Source organism: Phytophthora parasitica, assembly GCF_000247585.1.
Source record: "Phytophthora parasitica INRA-310 unplaced genomic scaffold supercont2.2, whole genome shotgun sequence".
In the NCBI taxonomy this organism is placed as follows: Eukaryota; Oomycota; class Peronosporomycetes; order Peronosporales; family Peronosporaceae; genus Phytophthora; species Phytophthora nicotianae.
Genome location: NW_008648988.1, coordinates 2,425,559 through 2,442,676, shown reverse-complemented (window position 1 = coordinate 2,442,676; position 17,118 = coordinate 2,425,559). Strand labels below are relative to the sequence as shown.

The 17,118-nt window shown below is 51.6% G+C and overlaps 7 protein-coding genes across 15 annotated transcripts; 4 read left to right on the top strand and 3 right to left on the bottom strand.

Annotated features, from left to right (window-relative positions):
* Window positions 1-3: 3 nt before the first annotated feature.
* PPTG_02825 (hypothetical protein) lies at window positions 4-1,445 on the top strand. Its single transcript, XM_008894121.1, has 2 exons — window positions 4-137; window positions 207-1,445. The coding sequence occupies exons 1-2, from the start codon at window positions 47-49 to the stop codon at window positions 1,394-1,396; spliced, it is 1,281 nt and encodes a 426-aa protein (XP_008892369.1). The 5' UTR covers window positions 4-46; the 3' UTR covers window positions 1,397-1,445.
* A 43-nt stretch (window positions 1,446-1,488) lies between these two features.
* PPTG_02824 (hypothetical protein) lies at window positions 1,489-3,692 on the top strand. The gene has a single exon (XM_008894120.1). The coding sequence runs from the start codon at window positions 1,673-1,675 to the stop codon at window positions 3,536-3,538; it is 1,866 nt and encodes a 621-aa protein (XP_008892368.1). The 5' UTR covers window positions 1,489-1,672; the 3' UTR covers window positions 3,539-3,692.
* Window positions 3,649-5,793, bottom strand: PPTG_02823 (hypothetical protein). The gene has a single exon (XM_008894119.1). The coding sequence runs from the start codon at window positions 5,311-5,313 to the stop codon at window positions 4,090-4,092; it is 1,224 nt and encodes a 407-aa protein (XP_008892367.1). The 5' UTR covers window positions 5,314-5,793; the 3' UTR covers window positions 3,649-4,089.
* On the top strand, window positions 5,552-7,279 carry PPTG_02822 (coiled-coil domain-containing protein 25). Of its 6 annotated transcripts, XM_008894117.1 has the most exons (10): window positions 5,552-5,804; window positions 5,887-5,999; window positions 6,078-6,156; window positions 6,228-6,279; window positions 6,345-6,407; window positions 6,481-6,522; window positions 6,608-6,685; window positions 6,755-6,842; window positions 6,901-7,024; window positions 7,096-7,279. In XM_008894117.1, exons 2-10 carry the CDS (start codon window positions 5,978-5,980, stop codon window positions 7,190-7,192), a joined length of 645 nt encoding a protein of 214 aa, XP_008892365.1. In that variant the 5' UTR covers window positions 5,552-5,804; window positions 5,887-5,977; the 3' UTR covers window positions 7,193-7,279. The 6 variants fall into 6 exon arrangements, with proteins under 6 accessions (XP_008892365.1, XP_008892364.1, XP_008892362.1 ...); XM_008894116.1 differs by having other exon boundaries at window positions 6,228-6,407; XM_008894114.1 differs by lacking the exon at window positions 5,552-5,804 and having other exon boundaries at window positions 5,820-5,999.
* Window positions 7,280-7,292: 13 nt separating this feature from the next.
* Window positions 7,293-11,620, top strand: PPTG_02821 (hypothetical protein). Of its 4 annotated transcripts, XM_008894109.1 has the most exons (5): window positions 7,293-7,573; window positions 7,656-7,716; window positions 7,807-7,963; window positions 8,041-8,589; window positions 8,662-11,620. In XM_008894109.1, exons 1-5 carry the CDS (start codon window positions 7,330-7,332, stop codon window positions 9,895-9,897), a joined length of 2,247 nt encoding a protein of 748 aa, XP_008892357.1. In that variant the 5' UTR covers window positions 7,293-7,329; the 3' UTR covers window positions 9,898-11,620. The 4 variants fall into 4 exon arrangements, with proteins under 4 accessions (XP_008892357.1, XP_008892358.1, XP_008892360.1 ...); XM_008894110.1 differs by having other exon boundaries at window positions 7,807-8,589; XM_008894112.1 differs by having other exon boundaries at window positions 7,293-7,716.
* On the bottom strand, window positions 9,948-11,400 carry PPTG_02820 (hypothetical protein). Its single transcript, XM_008894108.1, has one exon. The coding sequence runs from the start codon at window positions 10,978-10,980 to the stop codon at window positions 10,192-10,194; it is 789 nt and encodes a 262-aa protein (XP_008892356.1). The 5' UTR covers window positions 10,981-11,400; the 3' UTR covers window positions 9,948-10,191.
* A 516-nt stretch (window positions 11,621-12,136) lies between the features above and the next one.
* PPTG_02819 (hypothetical protein) lies at window positions 12,137-17,027 on the bottom strand (the record flags this gene model as incomplete). Its single annotated transcript, XM_008894107.1, has 4 exons — window positions 12,137-15,588; window positions 15,650-15,844; window positions 15,924-16,830; window positions 16,912-17,027. 4 exons carry the CDS (start codon window positions 17,025-17,027, stop codon window positions 12,322-12,324), a joined length of 4,485 nt encoding a protein of 1,494 aa, XP_008892355.1. The 3' UTR covers window positions 12,137-12,321.
* Window positions 17,028-17,118: the final 91 nt, after the last annotated feature.

Sequence of the window (17,118 nt, the reverse complement as noted above, 5' to 3'; positions counted from 1 at the left end):
TTTAGTGTCAGCACGGTGTCTTGCTTTGGCACTCGATAGATGAGCAATGACGGAATCCCGTTCGCTTCGGGGACATTCTGCAACCGATACTAGCAGGATACTGCCTGGTCAACTTCAGGACAGGACTGCTTCATCACGTAAGATAATTGTTCGTGTAGTCCTTGGTGCATCCTGGTACTAATGTGTGATCGACAATGATGCTATAGGCCACGATGTAGGGGGCAACTATTTTGTTGCAGAAGATGACGGGTTCCTAGATGCCGTATCTGCTGCACTGGATCAACTAGCCGCAGATTGCAAGACAGCTCTGCAATGGTTTCACGACGACGCTGGTGCTGACGCGGCTATCTTAGCTGCTGAACAGAGCTTTTGCACCATTGCAGCTATATGCAAGGAGGCTGGTGTCACAGTTGCTACTAATGTAGTTGGAAACCGCGATGACCTCATTCCAAGAGACCGCGCTAACAGTACGCCCGATACTGTTGCTCCTTCACTCTTATCAATTGATTCAATCGGTGAGTTCGCTTCCTCGCGGACTAACGCGCCAGCCAACGATGTAAACTGCAGGTATCCCCCACCTGCTCCTATTCAAAGGGAATCTTTACGCACAGCTATCCCAAGATCCGCCGAGGATATCGTGGAGGTGGAGCTTACAGATCTTTTGACTCAGTCGCACGAAGAAATGATGAGTCTCCAACGGGTATTTGAAGCCAGAATGGCCGAAGCTGAGCGAACTCGAGAGGATAACGAGCAGAGGCATGCTACTGAGATGCGAGCCTTACAGGAAGAAATGGCGAGCTCTCGGATAGCAATGGATCGCATCAAGCAGGAGCTTCTGGATAGCACGTCTCGCACTTTGGAAGACATGCATTCGTCCCTCGCTGCATCACAGAAAGTTATTGAGGCGGGTATGAAAGACCAGACGCGATACTGGAAATCCATTTGCGAAGAGCTTATCGTCGAAAAGCGTGAAATGGCCCAAAAGGTTGCGGAGGAGCGAGGGCGGTACACAGCACTTAAAGCTCACCTCGCTAGTCACGAAGGCACAAGTTCAAGACCTCCATCTCACGATCATGTGCGGGCAAGGAATACACGCGGCAAAGAGATCGCCAGCAAAATGCTCATGTGCGACTTATCACCGTCAGCAGTGCCGATTCTCAAACGAGAATTTGCTTCTGAAAACCAAGCCTCGAACGGTGAATCTCCAACTTGTGTCTCCACGTGTAGTACACCCACAGATCCTTCCTCCAGGCTGGTAGTAGTCCCTAGTGCAGACGTCGCTAGCAATCCATCGGTGTCCCCAACGCATAGCAATTGCAGCAGCAGCAGCAGCAAATCGACATTTCGGCGGTACTATCTTGCCCAAAAGCGCGAGAACCGTGTGGTGCTCCAGTAGTATAATTCCCAATGTGAATGAACGCTTTGCAGCAGCCCCTGATTGCGGATGGCATGGGATTTTTTTTTTGTCATGCCATTCGCACCTTGCCTCTCACACGATGACCGGCACACGACGGTGTCAAGTTGACACTGTCAACGTCAGCACTTGAAGTTGGTTTTATTCCAGACCCCTGTTTTAAACACATCTTCACTTGGTCTTTGTATTGCGCAGTCAGCGATCATTCGCTAACTTGCCTCACGTCGGGCTCAAGTCGCTGTTCAGCCTTTCAAGATCATGCGTGTGCCTACGTCGTTGCGCCCACTAACCACTCACGCCCGCGCACTAAGTTCCGCCGCGGGTACTCAGCAGCCTGGATGGTTCAACCGCATGCTACTCACCAACGAGTACAACTTGCCGCGCTTGCCAGTCCCTCAACTTGAGGAGACTGTGCAGCGCTACCTGGAGAGTGTGCGGCCATTGGTGAGTGCCAAGGAATGGGAGGCGCACGCTGAGCTAGCCAAGGCCTTCAAGGACGCCGAGGGACGCCAGCTGCAGGAAATGCTGCTGAAGCGTGAGCTCAAACAGGCCATGGGTCGTGCTTACCCTTTTAGCTACATCGAGGAAGACTGGGACAAGATGTACCTCGGTGGCCGCTACCAGAGTCCTATCAACGTGAACCCATCCTATGGTCTGCTGGACGAGACGGACGGTAATCTTGAGGGCATGGTCCCTCGCAGCGCCGCGTTCGTGCGCTCCATGGTCAAGTGGTGGACCAAGGTCAAGAACAGCGAGCTGGAGCAGGACAAGAACCAGTGTATGGCTGGCTTTGCGCGTCAGTTCGGCACGGCCAAAGTTCCCAAAAAAGACATCGACGTGCTGACCTCACACCCGCGCGCAACGCACATTGTGGTCATGACGGGCAACAAGTACTTCAAGCTGGACGTGCTCAGCCCCGATGGCAAGCAGTCGCTGTCCCAGAAGCAACTTGAGGCGCAATTGGACTCGATCCTAAACTCGGCATCCAAAGGCGACCACGACGACTTGGATCTGTCCACACTCACGGCTGAGGAGCGCGACACTTGGGCACAGATTCGTGACGACCTAGTGGCCCACCACCCGGTGAATGCTGAGACGCTGGAAGTGATCGACTCGGCGCTGTTCATGCTGGTACTGGAGGATCGCAACCCCTCTGACATGAAGCAGCGCATGCAGTTGTCGCTGCACGGTCAGGGATCGCGCCGCTGGTTTGACAAGCTACAGGTGATGGTTCAGCCCGATGGCCACTTGACGGTCAACTTCGAGCACTCGTTCTCGGATGGAACGGTCTGGAACCGCTGGCTGCACGAATGCTGGCACGATATGCGTGGTTCTGACTCTGGATTCGCCCCACTCGAGGAGTTGCCGGAGTATACTGGTGCCACCAAGCCTGAAAAGCTCAGCTGGAAGCTGTCGAACAATCTGGTTGAAGATATCAAGAAGGCCGAGAGTCACTTTGCTGACTTTTCTGGCAACCTGAACTCGGAGTACTTGGTATACAAGAACTTCGCGAAGAACAACTGCAAGCAGTGGAAGCTCAGCCCGGATGGTATCGCGCAAATGGCTCTTCAACTCGCGTTTTACCGCGCGCACGGCAAGATCGCGCCTACCTACGAGTCGTGCTCAACGCGCAATTTCCACCATGGACGCACGGAGACAATTCGCTCGGCGACTCCTGCTGCTGAAGCCTTTGTCAAGGGCGTGGAGAATGGCGTCGCTATGGATACGCAACGTGAACTGCTGGTGACGGCAGTTAACCGTCACGTGGAGATGGCCAAGATGGCGCAGAAGGGATTGGGCGTCGATCGCCACTTGACTGCGTTGAATTCGATTGCCAACCAGAATGGAATTTCCAGCGACTTCTTGGCAAGCCCCGTGCGAGCCGAAAGCACCAACTTCCTCATCTCTTCGAGCAACGTGACGACGCCGTTCTTGCAGTATTTCTCGTTTGGTGCTGTCGTTCCTCACGGGTATGGCGTGGGTTATTTGCTCCATGGCAAGAGCATCAACGTAAGTCTCACGAACTACAAGGACAGCGGTGTCTCGGATGGCAAGAAGTTCAAAAAGGCACTGGAAAGCTCGCTCGACACCATCAAGGCTCTTGCGGACAGTCCCGCCCCGTAAATGAGAGCGAACGCTCAGTAAATTGACGGGATGAAGCTCTTAGCAGCGATGCAAATATAAGATAATGTCATCATGTTGCGGTTCTAAGTGTTTTGTAAGTATCGAATAAATGGGTAAACGATTTACTATGTACTGTAGTATTTCAAGTACTATATAGTATTAGCGACAGCTTACGGAGGATTCTCAAGAGCTTTTCATCTACTACTAGTAGTAAAAGCGAAGTTGTGAGCAGTACATGTATCGCAATAAGGCAGTGTTTAACTCAGAAACCAGCTCACGAATGTGTTCGAATGCACAACAGAGAAAAAAAACTGATATCGTATCTCCAATCGAGAAAAACAGCTCGTCTGTGGCAAAACTGAGCAGACAGCATCCTAAGCAGCTTGATCAAAGCTGGAAACTGCATCGACTGAGACGACGTGGGTTGTGTCTGGCACAACACCCTAAGAAAAGTTGGTAAATGATCATGTTACGTAATTAGTGAGCCAAGCAGCCCCTGCTGGCTGGTGTTCCCATGGTGGGCCGTACTACTATTCGAGTGGGGTGGTCTCTTACAGAGCCAAGTTGGCGAGCATGACCGCGACCAACATCGACGCAAACACCAGCAGCTTGGAGGACTGCATGGTCATGGCGGAGTCGGTGGGGCATGTCGAGCAGTCAAAGGACGAGTTACCGGTAATGTCGCACAGCGTGCACGAGGGGCTGCACATGGGGCAGTAGCAAGCAGAAGATCCGTTGGCCAGCACCTGGCACGCCCCAATACCGCAATCCGTGCGGGTTGTGCACGAGTCCTCTGTAGCACCGCACGTGTCTCCGCTGTAACCAGGACCGCAGATGCACTTACCCGTCTCCGTGTTGCACGTGTTGCCGTTCTGGCAGGCCAGGTCGTTCGTGCAGAGCGTGCAGCGCTGGTTGGGTTTACCTTGTTTGCCGTCATACTCCTTGCCGTCGAATCCTTCCTTACACACGCACTCGCCGTCCACGCAGTCACCACCAGTGCCGCAGTCCACGTCACAAGCGTTCGAGACCTCCTTCTCGCACTTGTCGCCCTCGAAGCCAGCGTAGCACATGCAGCTACGCTTGGTGATTTTCTTCTTGTTCTTGTACGTGCAAGTGCCGTGGTAAGTACACACTTCCTTGGAGTCAGGAGCTTGGCATGTAGTGGGCTCACACGTGCTGGGGTCGGCGGCCTTATTGGCACAGTCCGACACATCTAAGCAGACAAACTGGCCGCTCACCTTCTCTCCGTCAATGGTGACGGAGTACAAGGCGTTAGCACCACTGCCGCTCTCGGTGGCCGTCGAGTCCTCGCTTCCGCTATCCGTCGATGACGTTTCTGCAGAAGATGCCGTAGACGTGGCTTCCGCAGAGCCAGACGACGTAGTAGACGAGGCCGCAGCGCTACCGCTTGCCGCAGCCGAGGAGTTCGATGCTGCACCCATCAGGCGACGGCGGCCAGAGCCTGAGCCACTGGAAGATAGCGACAGGTTCTCCTCGGACACGAAGACGCAGTGGGCGTTCAGGTAGCCGATGTCGGCGCTCTGGTATGACGGACACAGGCCCGGCGTGGCACCGCGGCAGGCTGGACGCTTGGCCGTGTTGGGCGTGCACTTGGAGACCACGTCACCATAGTTGTTAACGGAGATGCATGCCGTACCCGGATAGTTCTTTTCGCAGTACGAGTCCGAGTCACAGTAGTAAGCGGGATCGTCATCCGCAGCCACGCCCATGGCCAGGGCGGCGGCAAACACGGCCAGCGCTCGGATACACTTCATTGAAGCGGGGAGAGGATAGCGCGAACTACTCGACTGGCTGAAGGCGACGGCAAAAGCGGAAATGCTCGCAGTCGTAGGGTTGCACAATTTGAGCCTGAGCAGAAACCGCCGACAGCAACTCTCCGCAAAACAGGTGTCAACCTGCGGCTAAGCTCGGATGCAATTATTCACTGCAACGAGAGCGAACGTGCGTGACAGGACTACATAGTGAAGCCAAGATAAACAGAAATTTGCATCCCCTATCCGCGCGGGTAGAGAGAGGGACGTCCACGTCGCCTTGCTGGCAAAACAGCAAAACGAACTTCTCAAGAGGGTGCAGGTTTCACCAGCTTGTTGCCCCCTTGCCCCCCTCTCCGCAGAGGACGCCCCAGCATCGTCGGCCAACTAGATGGCGTGTTTCGGGGTGAAGTAGTGTGGAAATGAGAGGCGAGCCTCGACACCGCTGAGCTGGGCGGATTAGACGTCACCGCTAAAGCGGACAGAAAAACTATGTGGGTCACATCTTCAAAAGATTCGGTCCAAATTCCTGCCCACCAGCATGTCTGACCTATAAAAACGCATGACAAGTTTTAGCCACTGGCACGGCTTCATCAAAGAGAAATGCACGATTGGCCGAAAATGAAATGCATTTCAATTTCTGCTGCAGACGAATTGGGGGACAACCATGTTCTACTTCACCTCGTCCGGTGCGTGGTGCGCGCCCGAGTTATATGTAGAGGGATTCCGTCCTTAACGACATTATTGGCATTGCGCCCCGCTCACAGAGGGCCACACCATTTACATGGGCAAGGACAAATTCGAGAACGAAGACCTCGTCCGCTACGGGTTCATGGAGGACATTTGGTGAGCCTTTATCTCTCGGCCTAATTCTCTAATCCTTGGAAGTTTAGATTTTTAATGCAAGGTGGTTACAGGTTTCATGTCGACGACTTATCTTCTGCGCACGTCTACCTTCGACTTCCTCTGGTCAGTTTGGATGGGATGATTGGAATGCCGATGCACTTGCTCATGCGCGTGTTCTGTTGAACCAGGGCAAAACTAAAGTGGACGATGTTTCGGAAACGTGTCTGGAGGAATGTGCCCAGCTGGTCAAGGTGTGTTTCTCCCTCCCTTGAGAATTCCTTTGATAATTGCTCTCTTACGCTTAATCTGGACTGTACGTTGCAGGAAAACTCGATAGAAGGAAGTAAAAAGAAGAGTGTTAGTGTCGTACGTACTTGCTTCGGCATCTTGACGAATTGGTGTACTTGTTGTCTTTGTGGCCATCGGAATGAAGAATTAATATTGCTCACAGTGCTACACAAGGTGGCGGAATTTGAAAAAGACGCCGTCCATGGAAGTTGGCCAAGTGGGCTTCCACCACCCCGAACGAGTAAATCATATCGACGTTGATACGGAAATATAAACTGATGCACTAATGATACGACGGCATTCTTTGCAGGTTCGGCATTACAAGGTTGAGGAGAAGAACAAGGACATTATCAAGATGCTCAACAAGACGAAGCAAGAGTCCCATCCCGACTTGGAAGGTGCGTTATTGTCAGAGAGTGCGTTTTATCCGTCGTTCTGACGCAGTACGTTGTGCAGAGGAGCGTCGGCAGCGCGAGCTGCTGTACAAGGCCGAGCGCAAGAAGCAGCGTCTGCAGCTGGAGGGAGAGCAGCGCAAGGCAAAGATGGAGTACAAACATCAGAAGGATCTACGTAGCTACTCGTACGTCACTCATGCTAACGTTAATCTTGGCTCTGGTTTAGTCCAACTGACGCAACTGCATTAAACGACAGATCCCTCTTGTCTAGAGACAACATCGAATCAGGCGACAAGTTAGAGGCTGCTGCCGATCTCAGTAGCGTCAATGCGTACGAAGAGGACTTCATGTGATCGCAAAACTTGTTGCACGCTTCAACTTGAAGCACGAGGATCGTCTGCTTTTTTTTTCCAATAAAAATCGTTATGTGCGACACACAATTATTGTTTTGTCCATCATCAACCATCCGCCAGTCTCGAGGTTCTAGGAAATGGCTGCAGAGACCACGAGCGCGGCGGTGATCGCCGGGGAGGCCACAACTGCAGCAACTGCGGACGAGAAAATCGCGCAGTGCATGCAAATGCTGGAGGGTCAGACGGACGAGCACAAGTTCGCTGGTCTGCTCATGGTCACGAAGCTCGACGATCTGTCGACCGAACGACTCCACCAAGTTCGACGACAGGTGCTCTCGACCGTCGGCGTGAGCTTCTTCCTTCGCCTTCTGCACACCAGAGGTGCGTTTACTCTCTTTTTAGGTGCTATATGGCACGAAGGTTGTTGCTCTCTGCTGATCCAGAACGTTTTCCGGTGTTGCAGGCCCCGACGATGTCGAGTCGCTTTCGTCCTTCCAAAGCCTCGGGCTCAACTTAATAGCGAGGTACTGCCACCTTTACTAGAATGTCATGTAGCTTTTTCACTTGATTTACAGAACTGACGTATTGCTGCGTTCGGTGGACTTATTACACAGCTTCTGCGCAGACCCCAGCGTGGCGACGGAGTTTGCACAGGATAAGCTCGTGAGGTTTCTTCTAGAGCAATTGGCGTCCCAGTCGACGCCACACGATTCGTCTCAGGACTGCGTTCGCATCCTATCGGGCTTGAAACAGACCGAAAAGGGCCTGCAGGTGCGGCAACCAGCTCAATCGGTAGATGATCTGCTTCTGAGTGGTGCCTGAGGCTTCGTCCGTGTGCTCTTGCCTAGGTTTTGATGCACGAAAGTGTCCTTGGACGCCTCTTTAGTGCGATGAAGAAGTTGAGTCGATCTCACTCGAATCGAGATCTATTGGTAGAGAACAAGCCAACAGAGCAAGAACAACAGACGGACACGCTGTTGGAGGATCTGTGGAGCATTGTAGGCGAGATGGCTAGCAAGCCCGAACTTTGGACGCACATCCACAGCTATGACTTCGAGTTCATTTGCTCAAACTTTTCACACGTGCGGGGTGACACCGCCATCCTGGTGCTAGCTGTTTTAAACAGCTACATGAGGCTCGTGGAGATTGGTGAAGCACCGGTCGAGTTGCTTAGCTCACAGTGTCTTTCTGATATTCGTACGGGCGTGCTACGCTTTCTACGTGCAAAATGGCCTAACCAAGAGCGCGACGAGTGCCTGCGACTCATATTCCAGCTCATGCAGCACTCGGGTACTTCGTGGATGCTACCTGGCACTACTCTACGCAGTCAAGCGCCTCCTGATGAAGTGTCCGGTGGCAAATTCATTCTGTTCCTGCTGAAGCTCGTGTCCATTGAGGTACGTTATTCGCTTCGCATCTGTTTGTTAGCTGAGTTCTCATGAATTAAACTACCGCACAATTATACGCAGATTAAGATCATGTTGGACGAGGTGGAACTGTCCCTGATTCAAGTCGATGAGCCCAAGGTGGAATCGGTGGAGGAGACGGAGAGACGCGATAAGGAGATTAAACGCGTGCTTGCCATATTGCCCATTTGCTACGGGATCGTCGAGATGGTGATCAGCGGCTTAGTCTCCAACTACGAGAGTGAGCTGGTGCTTCCGTACGATATTTTGCTGGAGATGAAGGGAACATTCAACCAGGTATTTGTAGTGGTCCTCGAACTGCTGACGCTGGTTCGCGATTACGTCCAGACTCATCGCTACCGTGAGCTTCGCGAGTCACACGCTGAGTCAGTCTACCACCTGGATGCTGTGATATGCGCTAGTGTGCGTATTGTGAGCGCCTGGATTGCTGAAGACTCCGACACGAGCGTGGATTTAGTGATGCAGTTGGTTCCGTTCATGGTATGCTACAAACCATTGCTGGCTTGGGTGACAGACGACGATGGATCCCAACTCTTCAAATCTGAAGACAACCAGACTATCGATTCTGATGACGAGATTGACTCGGACGACGAGGTTGACGCCGTTTCGCAGATGATGCAAAAGGCTGCCGTGATCCACAAGACCGATAGCAGCATCGACCAGCTGCACTTCCTGTTGCCAGGATTGCTTCAACTCAGTGCACTTCCAGACGGTGCCTCTATCATGTCGGAGAACGTGGATGTTCTGCGGCGTTTGATGCAGTTTTGCTGCACCATTTGCGCCGATATCGCCGATGGAAACACTGAATTTGCCAACGTGTCCACACTGACGCTCTGTCTCGGCATCTTGATCAACCTCATCTTGATTCGTGGGGGCAACGAGAGCACTGGAACGTCGCAAACATCGGGTATACCCAACGCACTGGAGTGGTTTCGAGCGTTGACATTCCTCCTGCCTGTGGCGTGTGCCAGTGGCTCCCGCTTAATGACAGACAAGGATCTTACGGTGGAAAATCGAGGTGAAGACGATTGCTACGTGATGCTTTTACACATCGTCTGCGTGGTGATGTTCATTGTGAGCCATTTTCAAGACAAGAAGCTCCACCCGTGTCGTTTACCGGCTGCAATCGCGAGTCTGGTCACGCCGTTCAATCGCATTGTCACTTGGATTGTGGAGCACCCTCCTGACGCGAAGACCGAGTCAACCGCCGACCTCTTCGAGCTCGTGCGCGTACTCTCGATGCGGTCGATTCTGACGCCGGAGCTGCTTTCTCGGTGATAGTTTCGTCCCAGACGACCAGCGACACTGTGCGGTGGTACATGTATTAGCATGCTTGACAGAGGATCTGACGACGTTACGTGTGGGATTGCATACTTGTTTTCTCGGTTAAATAAGCTTCTCAATAAAGCAGCTACGGCAAGCTCTAAGCTGTCCTACTGAGGGAGGGCAACGCCGACTGTACGAATAGTGAACGCGTCTGTATCGCCCGTTACTGCTTCGTGTCGTTGGTACTTGACTGTAATTTATCGAGTTCTATCTTATTGTGGCAAAACGTGGATGTAGACCGGCGGTTCACGAAGTTGAGATATCCTGTTCCTCTGCAGAATCACTCAGACGTCGCCGCTTGTCGATCGCTCGGATGGTTTCTTGCTCGCGGAAACGACGTCGGGAGGCATTCCGGTGCATGACGGGTACTACGGGTTCAGTGACACAGGGAGGCAACGCTGCAGACAGACCGGAGCCGCGTTGCAACACACTAGCGTTCATGACAGGCGGCTCAGTCTGGAAAATAGGCAATTCACTCGAGAGAGATCCACGCATGGCCACTCCGGTAGTTGACGTTGATGCTACATTGCGCCTCACCCGCGCGTTCACGATGGCACGGATGACCTGGTTGCTGGCCGACAGTTCTAACAATTCAGCTGCGGGCATACTGGACTGGGACTGCTGTAAGACGATCGTGGTGTTGATGGCGTAGACGCTGTAGCTCGTATAGGCGTCCGTGGGTAGCTGGTGACGACAAGTGGGGCAGGTGCTGTGCATCTTGAGCCAGGGTTCAATGCAGCGCTCGTGGAACTGGTGGCAGCACGCAGGCAGCTCGGCACAGGGCGATGTGAGTGCTTCCATGCACACGACGCAGACCGCATGCTCTCCGTCTTGCTGTTGTCGCACGTCGGCCGGGTTGCTTTTGAGCGACTCCATGATGTGCATGGCGGCTGGTGACACACTGTTGAGCTGCGGAATGATGTAGCGGATAATGGAATGCACCCAACGCGCGCTCTTGAACAGCAGTAACGCGTCCTTGATCTGTGAATTGGCCGGGGCGGCGTAGCGAACATTCACGCGGATGGCGAGGTCCATTCTGTTTGACGTCGAGTTCGAGAGTGCGTCCTTTCTCGCTGGGGGATTATAGAGGGCAACGGATGAAGCTGAAGCTGGCTACAGTGCTCTGGAAGTATCAGAAGCAACGAGTGATGGTCTAGCGCTTGCGTGTGGACTTTCTCGGGGGGTTGAAGTGATTGACGGACTTGCGGCTGTGCTGCTGTTGCTCAATGCAACAGGCGGCTTTTTCGTTTTTGGGCTGGAGGTGCGGGGTGTTGCCAAACTGCAATGCGCGCCGCGGGTGAGATGGCGGGAGTATTTTCGTCGGGACTACGAGTTGTAGCCGCAAAATGTTATTTTGAGGCGGTACCGTTAATGCTTCCTCGGGTGCTCAGCGTTGGGTAGTTTTGCGAATGCTAGACTTGCCATGCCTTCCGGTGTGAGGAAAAAGTGTCTAACCGCTGCGGATTACGTAGTCCCGATTGAGCGCGATTTGCAAGAACCATACATACTTTTTGGTTTCTTACATTTCTCAAGTCAAAACCGATTACCCGTCGGGTAAGATGCAAAAGAGACCCGTACTTAGTAACGGGATACTTGACAAACCTCAATGGCAGGCATGCACAGCAATAGCTCAACCAAGTCTCAGACGGAAATACATATCTGCCTTGTTCGCCAAAATGACGTGTAACCAAGAGCAATACCCGCAGCGTCAGCCTGATACGCGAACCACTAATCGAACTTTATAGCAGAAGTGGCCAGAGAACTCCTCAGAAATCTCGAACTGGGTTATCATCTGCGCGCTAACTCAATTACTCTAAGGTGACGCTGGGCTGGGTGCGTTCACGTCCACTTCATCGCCCCCAAATAGTCACCATCGCTGCTAGAATGACCGCGTAGAGGTTATGGTAGGAATCCTGTCGTACAGCGTAGTTGGTTGTAGCCTTCAAAGTTGCCTTTCGTGAAGCAACTCTGAGCTGTAGCCATTTTTCAGATGATGTAAACAATCGCAGATTTTTTTGGGCGCAAACAAACTGTACGTAATGTAAAGTAGTATTTTTCGCAATAAAAAGTAATAATAGTTCCAACCGATGTCCGACTCTGGCAAAGTGGTTAAATCGCGCCGAGTTCGCAGCGATGAAACTTCAGAGCTTGCTACGTAAGGATCATTATCATTGTCCGTTTCGCGAAACGCCTGGTGGATTGTCGATACATCAGATTGCTGCTGCTAACTGAAGTTGTGGAGTATTTTTTGATGCGACCGTTTTTAGATCAGTTGTTTTTGTTTGTCAAAACTGTGTGGGATCGCGTCGATCACCGAAGCCTCACATCTTCTCATTCTTACCGAAGTAAGTACAAGATACCGTTGCGCTGCGGGCTTCAAATCCCGTGGGTTTCTTGCTGGTTCTGCTCGACCTCGGTGGGTTTCATCGGTGGAGTGCTGGTATCGAAGTCTGGCGGAACGAGCATGAAAGATGATTGCAGTGGTGCAGGAGTAGCCGGTGTCAACGGCCGCAATGATCCAATACGGGACACAGTCATGGCTCCTTTGGACGAATCCAACGCGGTCAGCGACGAAGAAGGCGACAATGGGATTATGCGTGCTACTCCGTTGTAATGGTGGACCAAAGGTGCATCAGCAGCGCCTGAAAGTAGCAACTGAACCTGCGTCTGTAAGCGCTGGATGTCACGCTTCTGCTTCTCCACCACAGATGCCAGTTCGTCGGCACGAACTGCATTGTGACGGCCTCGCTCCACGCGGCCAAACGGGAGAAATGTCGAGTTGTTGGATTTTGGAGAGGGACTGCTGATAGGTGTCCGCTGTCGTCTCTGCTGCTTGGATGGCGTAGCTCGTCCTGTTTGTAAGGGTGCTAGACTCACAGGTCCACTTCCTACAGTGACATCAAGAGTGAGATCGAGATGTGGTGCCTGTGACGGTGAAGCAGGACGCAACTGCGGGCTTGACCGACTGAGCTGTCCGGACAAACGTTCGCCATCGTTGTTGTTATAACTTCCATTCGCAGCGTACATAGCACGTTTCAGATCACGGATCTGGACTTGTAATTGCTTATTCTCCTTTCGCAGTCTGTTGCACTCTTCAATGAGTATGCTCCCTTCAGCAACAGAGTCGCGTCTGGCGCGGTCGGTTTGCGCTTTTGCGTGATCCAGCGCTGTTCGCAGAGTCTGGATGGTACGACTCATATACTCCATTTGCTTGGCAGACTCATCCACCGACTGTTTGCAGTCGTAGCCTAGAGCTTCATCGGACACAACAGACATGACACCGAATGGGGGAGCAGCAGGTGATTGTTGTTGCTTCTGAGGCGTTTTGGCGTTCATGGTTGTGGATGTTTTGGCTGGTGAATAAAACCCGCCCCCACCTGGAGAAGACGGCACGGCGGTGCTTGTTGCAGCACTGTAAGTGGAGAGTGTTGCTCGAGGAGGTTTCTTGTGCAAGGTTTCTCCCATAACGTAAATCTTGTAAGCGTCTTTCACGGCACTCTCCAAGTCTTTATAGTTCGTAAGTTGAGCGAGACGTGTGAACTCACGAGTCATTTCCCCGACGGAATACTCCTTCTTCAGTGAGTTTTGACGCAGTGTTTTGACCTCGTGCAACAAGGTGCGGATTTTTGCGTCTTTGGTCTCCATTTCCTGTTGTGCTTCTGCTTTGGCTCGATATTCATCAGCCAGCTCGTTCTGCATCTCGCTGATCTTCGATTCCAAAGAGTGCAAGTGTTGTTGCATCGGTACTTGCTCGGTTTCAAGTCCGTCAATACGATGGGAAAGCACGGAGCGGAAGTTCTCGAGTACACGATTCTCCGATTTCAACCCGGTGATAGCTTTCTCCTTGTCATGACTCGAATTGCGGCAAACCTCGAAATGTCGTTCATAGTTTGCCAATGTCGCTTCAAGACGAGCCAACTTGGCTCTCTCGGTCGACAGAAGCACATCACGAGCATGTGACGACGCCTTCAGCTCCTGCATCTTCTTTCTGAGTGACTCCAGCTTTGTATTCGCAGCACTCACTTGACCCTGCTTCACTGCCGTGTTCTGACGTTCATTTTCCAACTGGGCGGCAAATTCGACGCGCATCTTTTGCATCTCCTGCTCATAATCAGTCTCTTCCTGATGCAACACTTCCTCAAACTTGACGTGATTGTATTTCAGATCTTCATGCAAGCGTTTGATGACCTCATTCTGCTCCTTGGCTCGTGTGTACGCTGCCTTCCGCTCTGCATGCAGAGTACCTCGGTTTTGACTGTCTTGAGCCTCCATGAGAGCTTCACACCGTTGTCGTGTCTGCTCTAACGTCTCGGAGAGCGCGTCGTATCGAGCCACCTCTTGTGCGAGCTTCCGTTCGTACTGATTTTCAAGCTCTTGAGTCATCTTGACATGATGCGCTTCAAGTTGTGTCAGTTCTTCAGTATGTTTTCGCGTAGCAAGCTGATGACGCGCTTCAAGTTCTTCATAGCGCACTCGTTCCTGAACCACAAGATGTTCGGACTCCTCTTTAAGCACATGTAGTCGATTTATCCACTCGTTTTCTTTCCGATGCAGCGCAAATTCGACGTCAGCTTTCACTTGGTCATGTCGTTGCTGCCATTCTAACACCTCAGCACGCCGTTCTTCTAGATCGTCACGAGCTACCAGTACAGCGTCAGTGTAGGCCTCACCTGTTTTCCTGCGCTCAGTTGTAGCTGATGAAGACATGGGCCTCGCCGTAGTTATACCCGTTCGAGAGGTTACTGCAGAAGTTTCTTCGTGATCTTGACGTTGTAAACCACCATTGAGAATTTTAAAGATACCAACACTGCCATCCTCTGCGCATGTGATAAGCTGCTCGTTGTCTTCTGTCACGCGCAGGTGTAAGATCCCCTCTGCATGCGCGAAATACTCAGCGACACCTTTGTTGCTTAGTGGCCACGGGTATATTAGTAAACTTCCTGCTTTCGTACCGACAAATAGGCGTTTGCAATCCTTCATCAAAGCCATAGACGTAATAACTGTACCAGCAGAAAGATCAAAACTTTTTGTTTCTTCACCGGCTATGATTTCACGGATTTTACCATCACTGCCAGATGCCACAACAATGCTAGGATCATTTCGATCCACGACAAATGCTGCATATTGACAGTGCTTTACCACGTGCTGCATCTCTTCACTTCGCAATCCTGTGCTAATATCCCAACGGTAGATAGCGCCATCGTGTGCTGCCGAAAAGAGATAGATGTCGTCGCGACTCCAACTTAAGCAGCGTACAGCGCCAATATGACCCGAAAATGTGTGGACCGCTTCGAATGTGTAAGTTCGGAAGGTAGTGACTGTAAGACCAGAGGCACATGCAAACAAATGACCACCGTGTGCGTATCGAACGAAGCGGCAGGCTTTGGTAGCTAGTTCTTTAACTTGCCTCAGATTTTCTTGAAGAAGCTGAAATATACGAACACGCTCCTTGAAGGCGACAACGAGCTGGAATCCTGATGGGTGCACTGCAATCGTGGTTGGTTCTTCGGGACAATGGCTTAGGAGGTCATAGTGATTCAACTCGAAATTCCACACTCGCACGGTCTTATCTGTGCCACAAGTAACCACAATTGGCCTCTGCACGCATACATCTACCTGTAGAACAGGACCAATTTGGTGGCCCTGCGACGCAAAATAGTATGGGTTAGTGAGCTCTTCTCTTGAAAGTACATGCCAAACGTACATGACGAATCAACTCCCGAAATTCAATTCTGTCCTCCTGCTCGGTGTCGATCGCACTCATTGAGAAGGTGACCAATTCCCGACTTTTTGAGCATGCTACGATTGTTTCGGAGTTTGGCGAAACAGCAATGCAGTCAAATGCGATGTCACCGACCGACACAGAACGCACAAGTGGAAAAGGGTCTTTCGGGTCATCCTGCACAGCAAAAAAAAAAATAATAATACCAGAGCTAAACACTACCGTACGCTTTGAAAATGATCAAAGACAAACCTACCGATGCCTCGAAGATACTGAAGAAACCGGCCGATCCACCAAGTACAAACCCCTTGCCGTGAGCGGTGACGCATTCCATGCGTACATGAGATGGCTGGTGACACCGAGACGAATGAACGAGATCAGCGTTGCATCCGTCGAGCGCGATACGGAAGCAAAGGAGGAGTCCACGTTCAGAAAGAGCGATCATATGCTCTTTCAGCCAGGTGTGGTCTACGAAATGCTCTTGATCTTTGAGTTGCGGCAAGAAATTCGAGATCTTGAAATCATTGTTGGTCCAGACCCAATACTTGAGAGTTGCAGGCCCCGAGACTGAGATGAAATTCGCATTGGTTGGGCTGATGTGAATTCGCGAGCCACGACTTGGACATTTGCACGAAGCCAAAAGTTTGGAATTGCTCACTTTCCAGTATGTTACAGTATGCGCTGGGGAATCTTCAAGAACCGCGAGAAATTTATTGTCGGCCGAGAAACTACACGATACTACGTTGGAGTTGGTTGGTAGAGGTATACTTCTCACTCGAGCCTTAGTACCCAGCTTGTAGATTGCAAGAGCGTGGGTTTCTTGATCTCGAAGTAGGGTCTGTAATGCCACATTCGATCCTTTCAAAGGTGAAGTTGCAAACGAGGATACCGATAACGGAGTCGCGGTAGTAGTGCTGGCGGCTCCAAATGCCGCAAGCTGTCCCATACTCTGTTGATATACTTCTGCTACGGCCAAGAGCTCGCGGTTGGGTGAGAACTGGAAACTCTGAATGCTCTTGACATGGCGAATATGATGAAAGAACTCCATGGCTCGAGTTTCTAGATTGTAGATGACCAAATGGTGAGCCACGGGATAAATAATCATACCCTCGCTCGCAAAATCGACGACTGTGCGGCCGCATGAACGAAATCCCAGCGCATACCTGGTGTACAAATAAGTTAGCATTATAGCCGTGGATTGGTTAACATTATAACTGTAGATTGGTGGGCTGAATTTCACGTACGTGGGCTTGAGATGAAGACTTGCTTCCTTATCTTCTTCGGTGTTTGTATTCAGAGTAAGCTCTTCTCCCGGGCACTCCTCGCCCTTGTTCACGACATTATAGACCTTCCCATCCATATTACCCCTTATTATTTACCAGATAATATTCGGTAGCAGCTTCGTCACGCGCTTGATTCTGTTGGAACATGCATTTCTGGGGTAGCAGCAA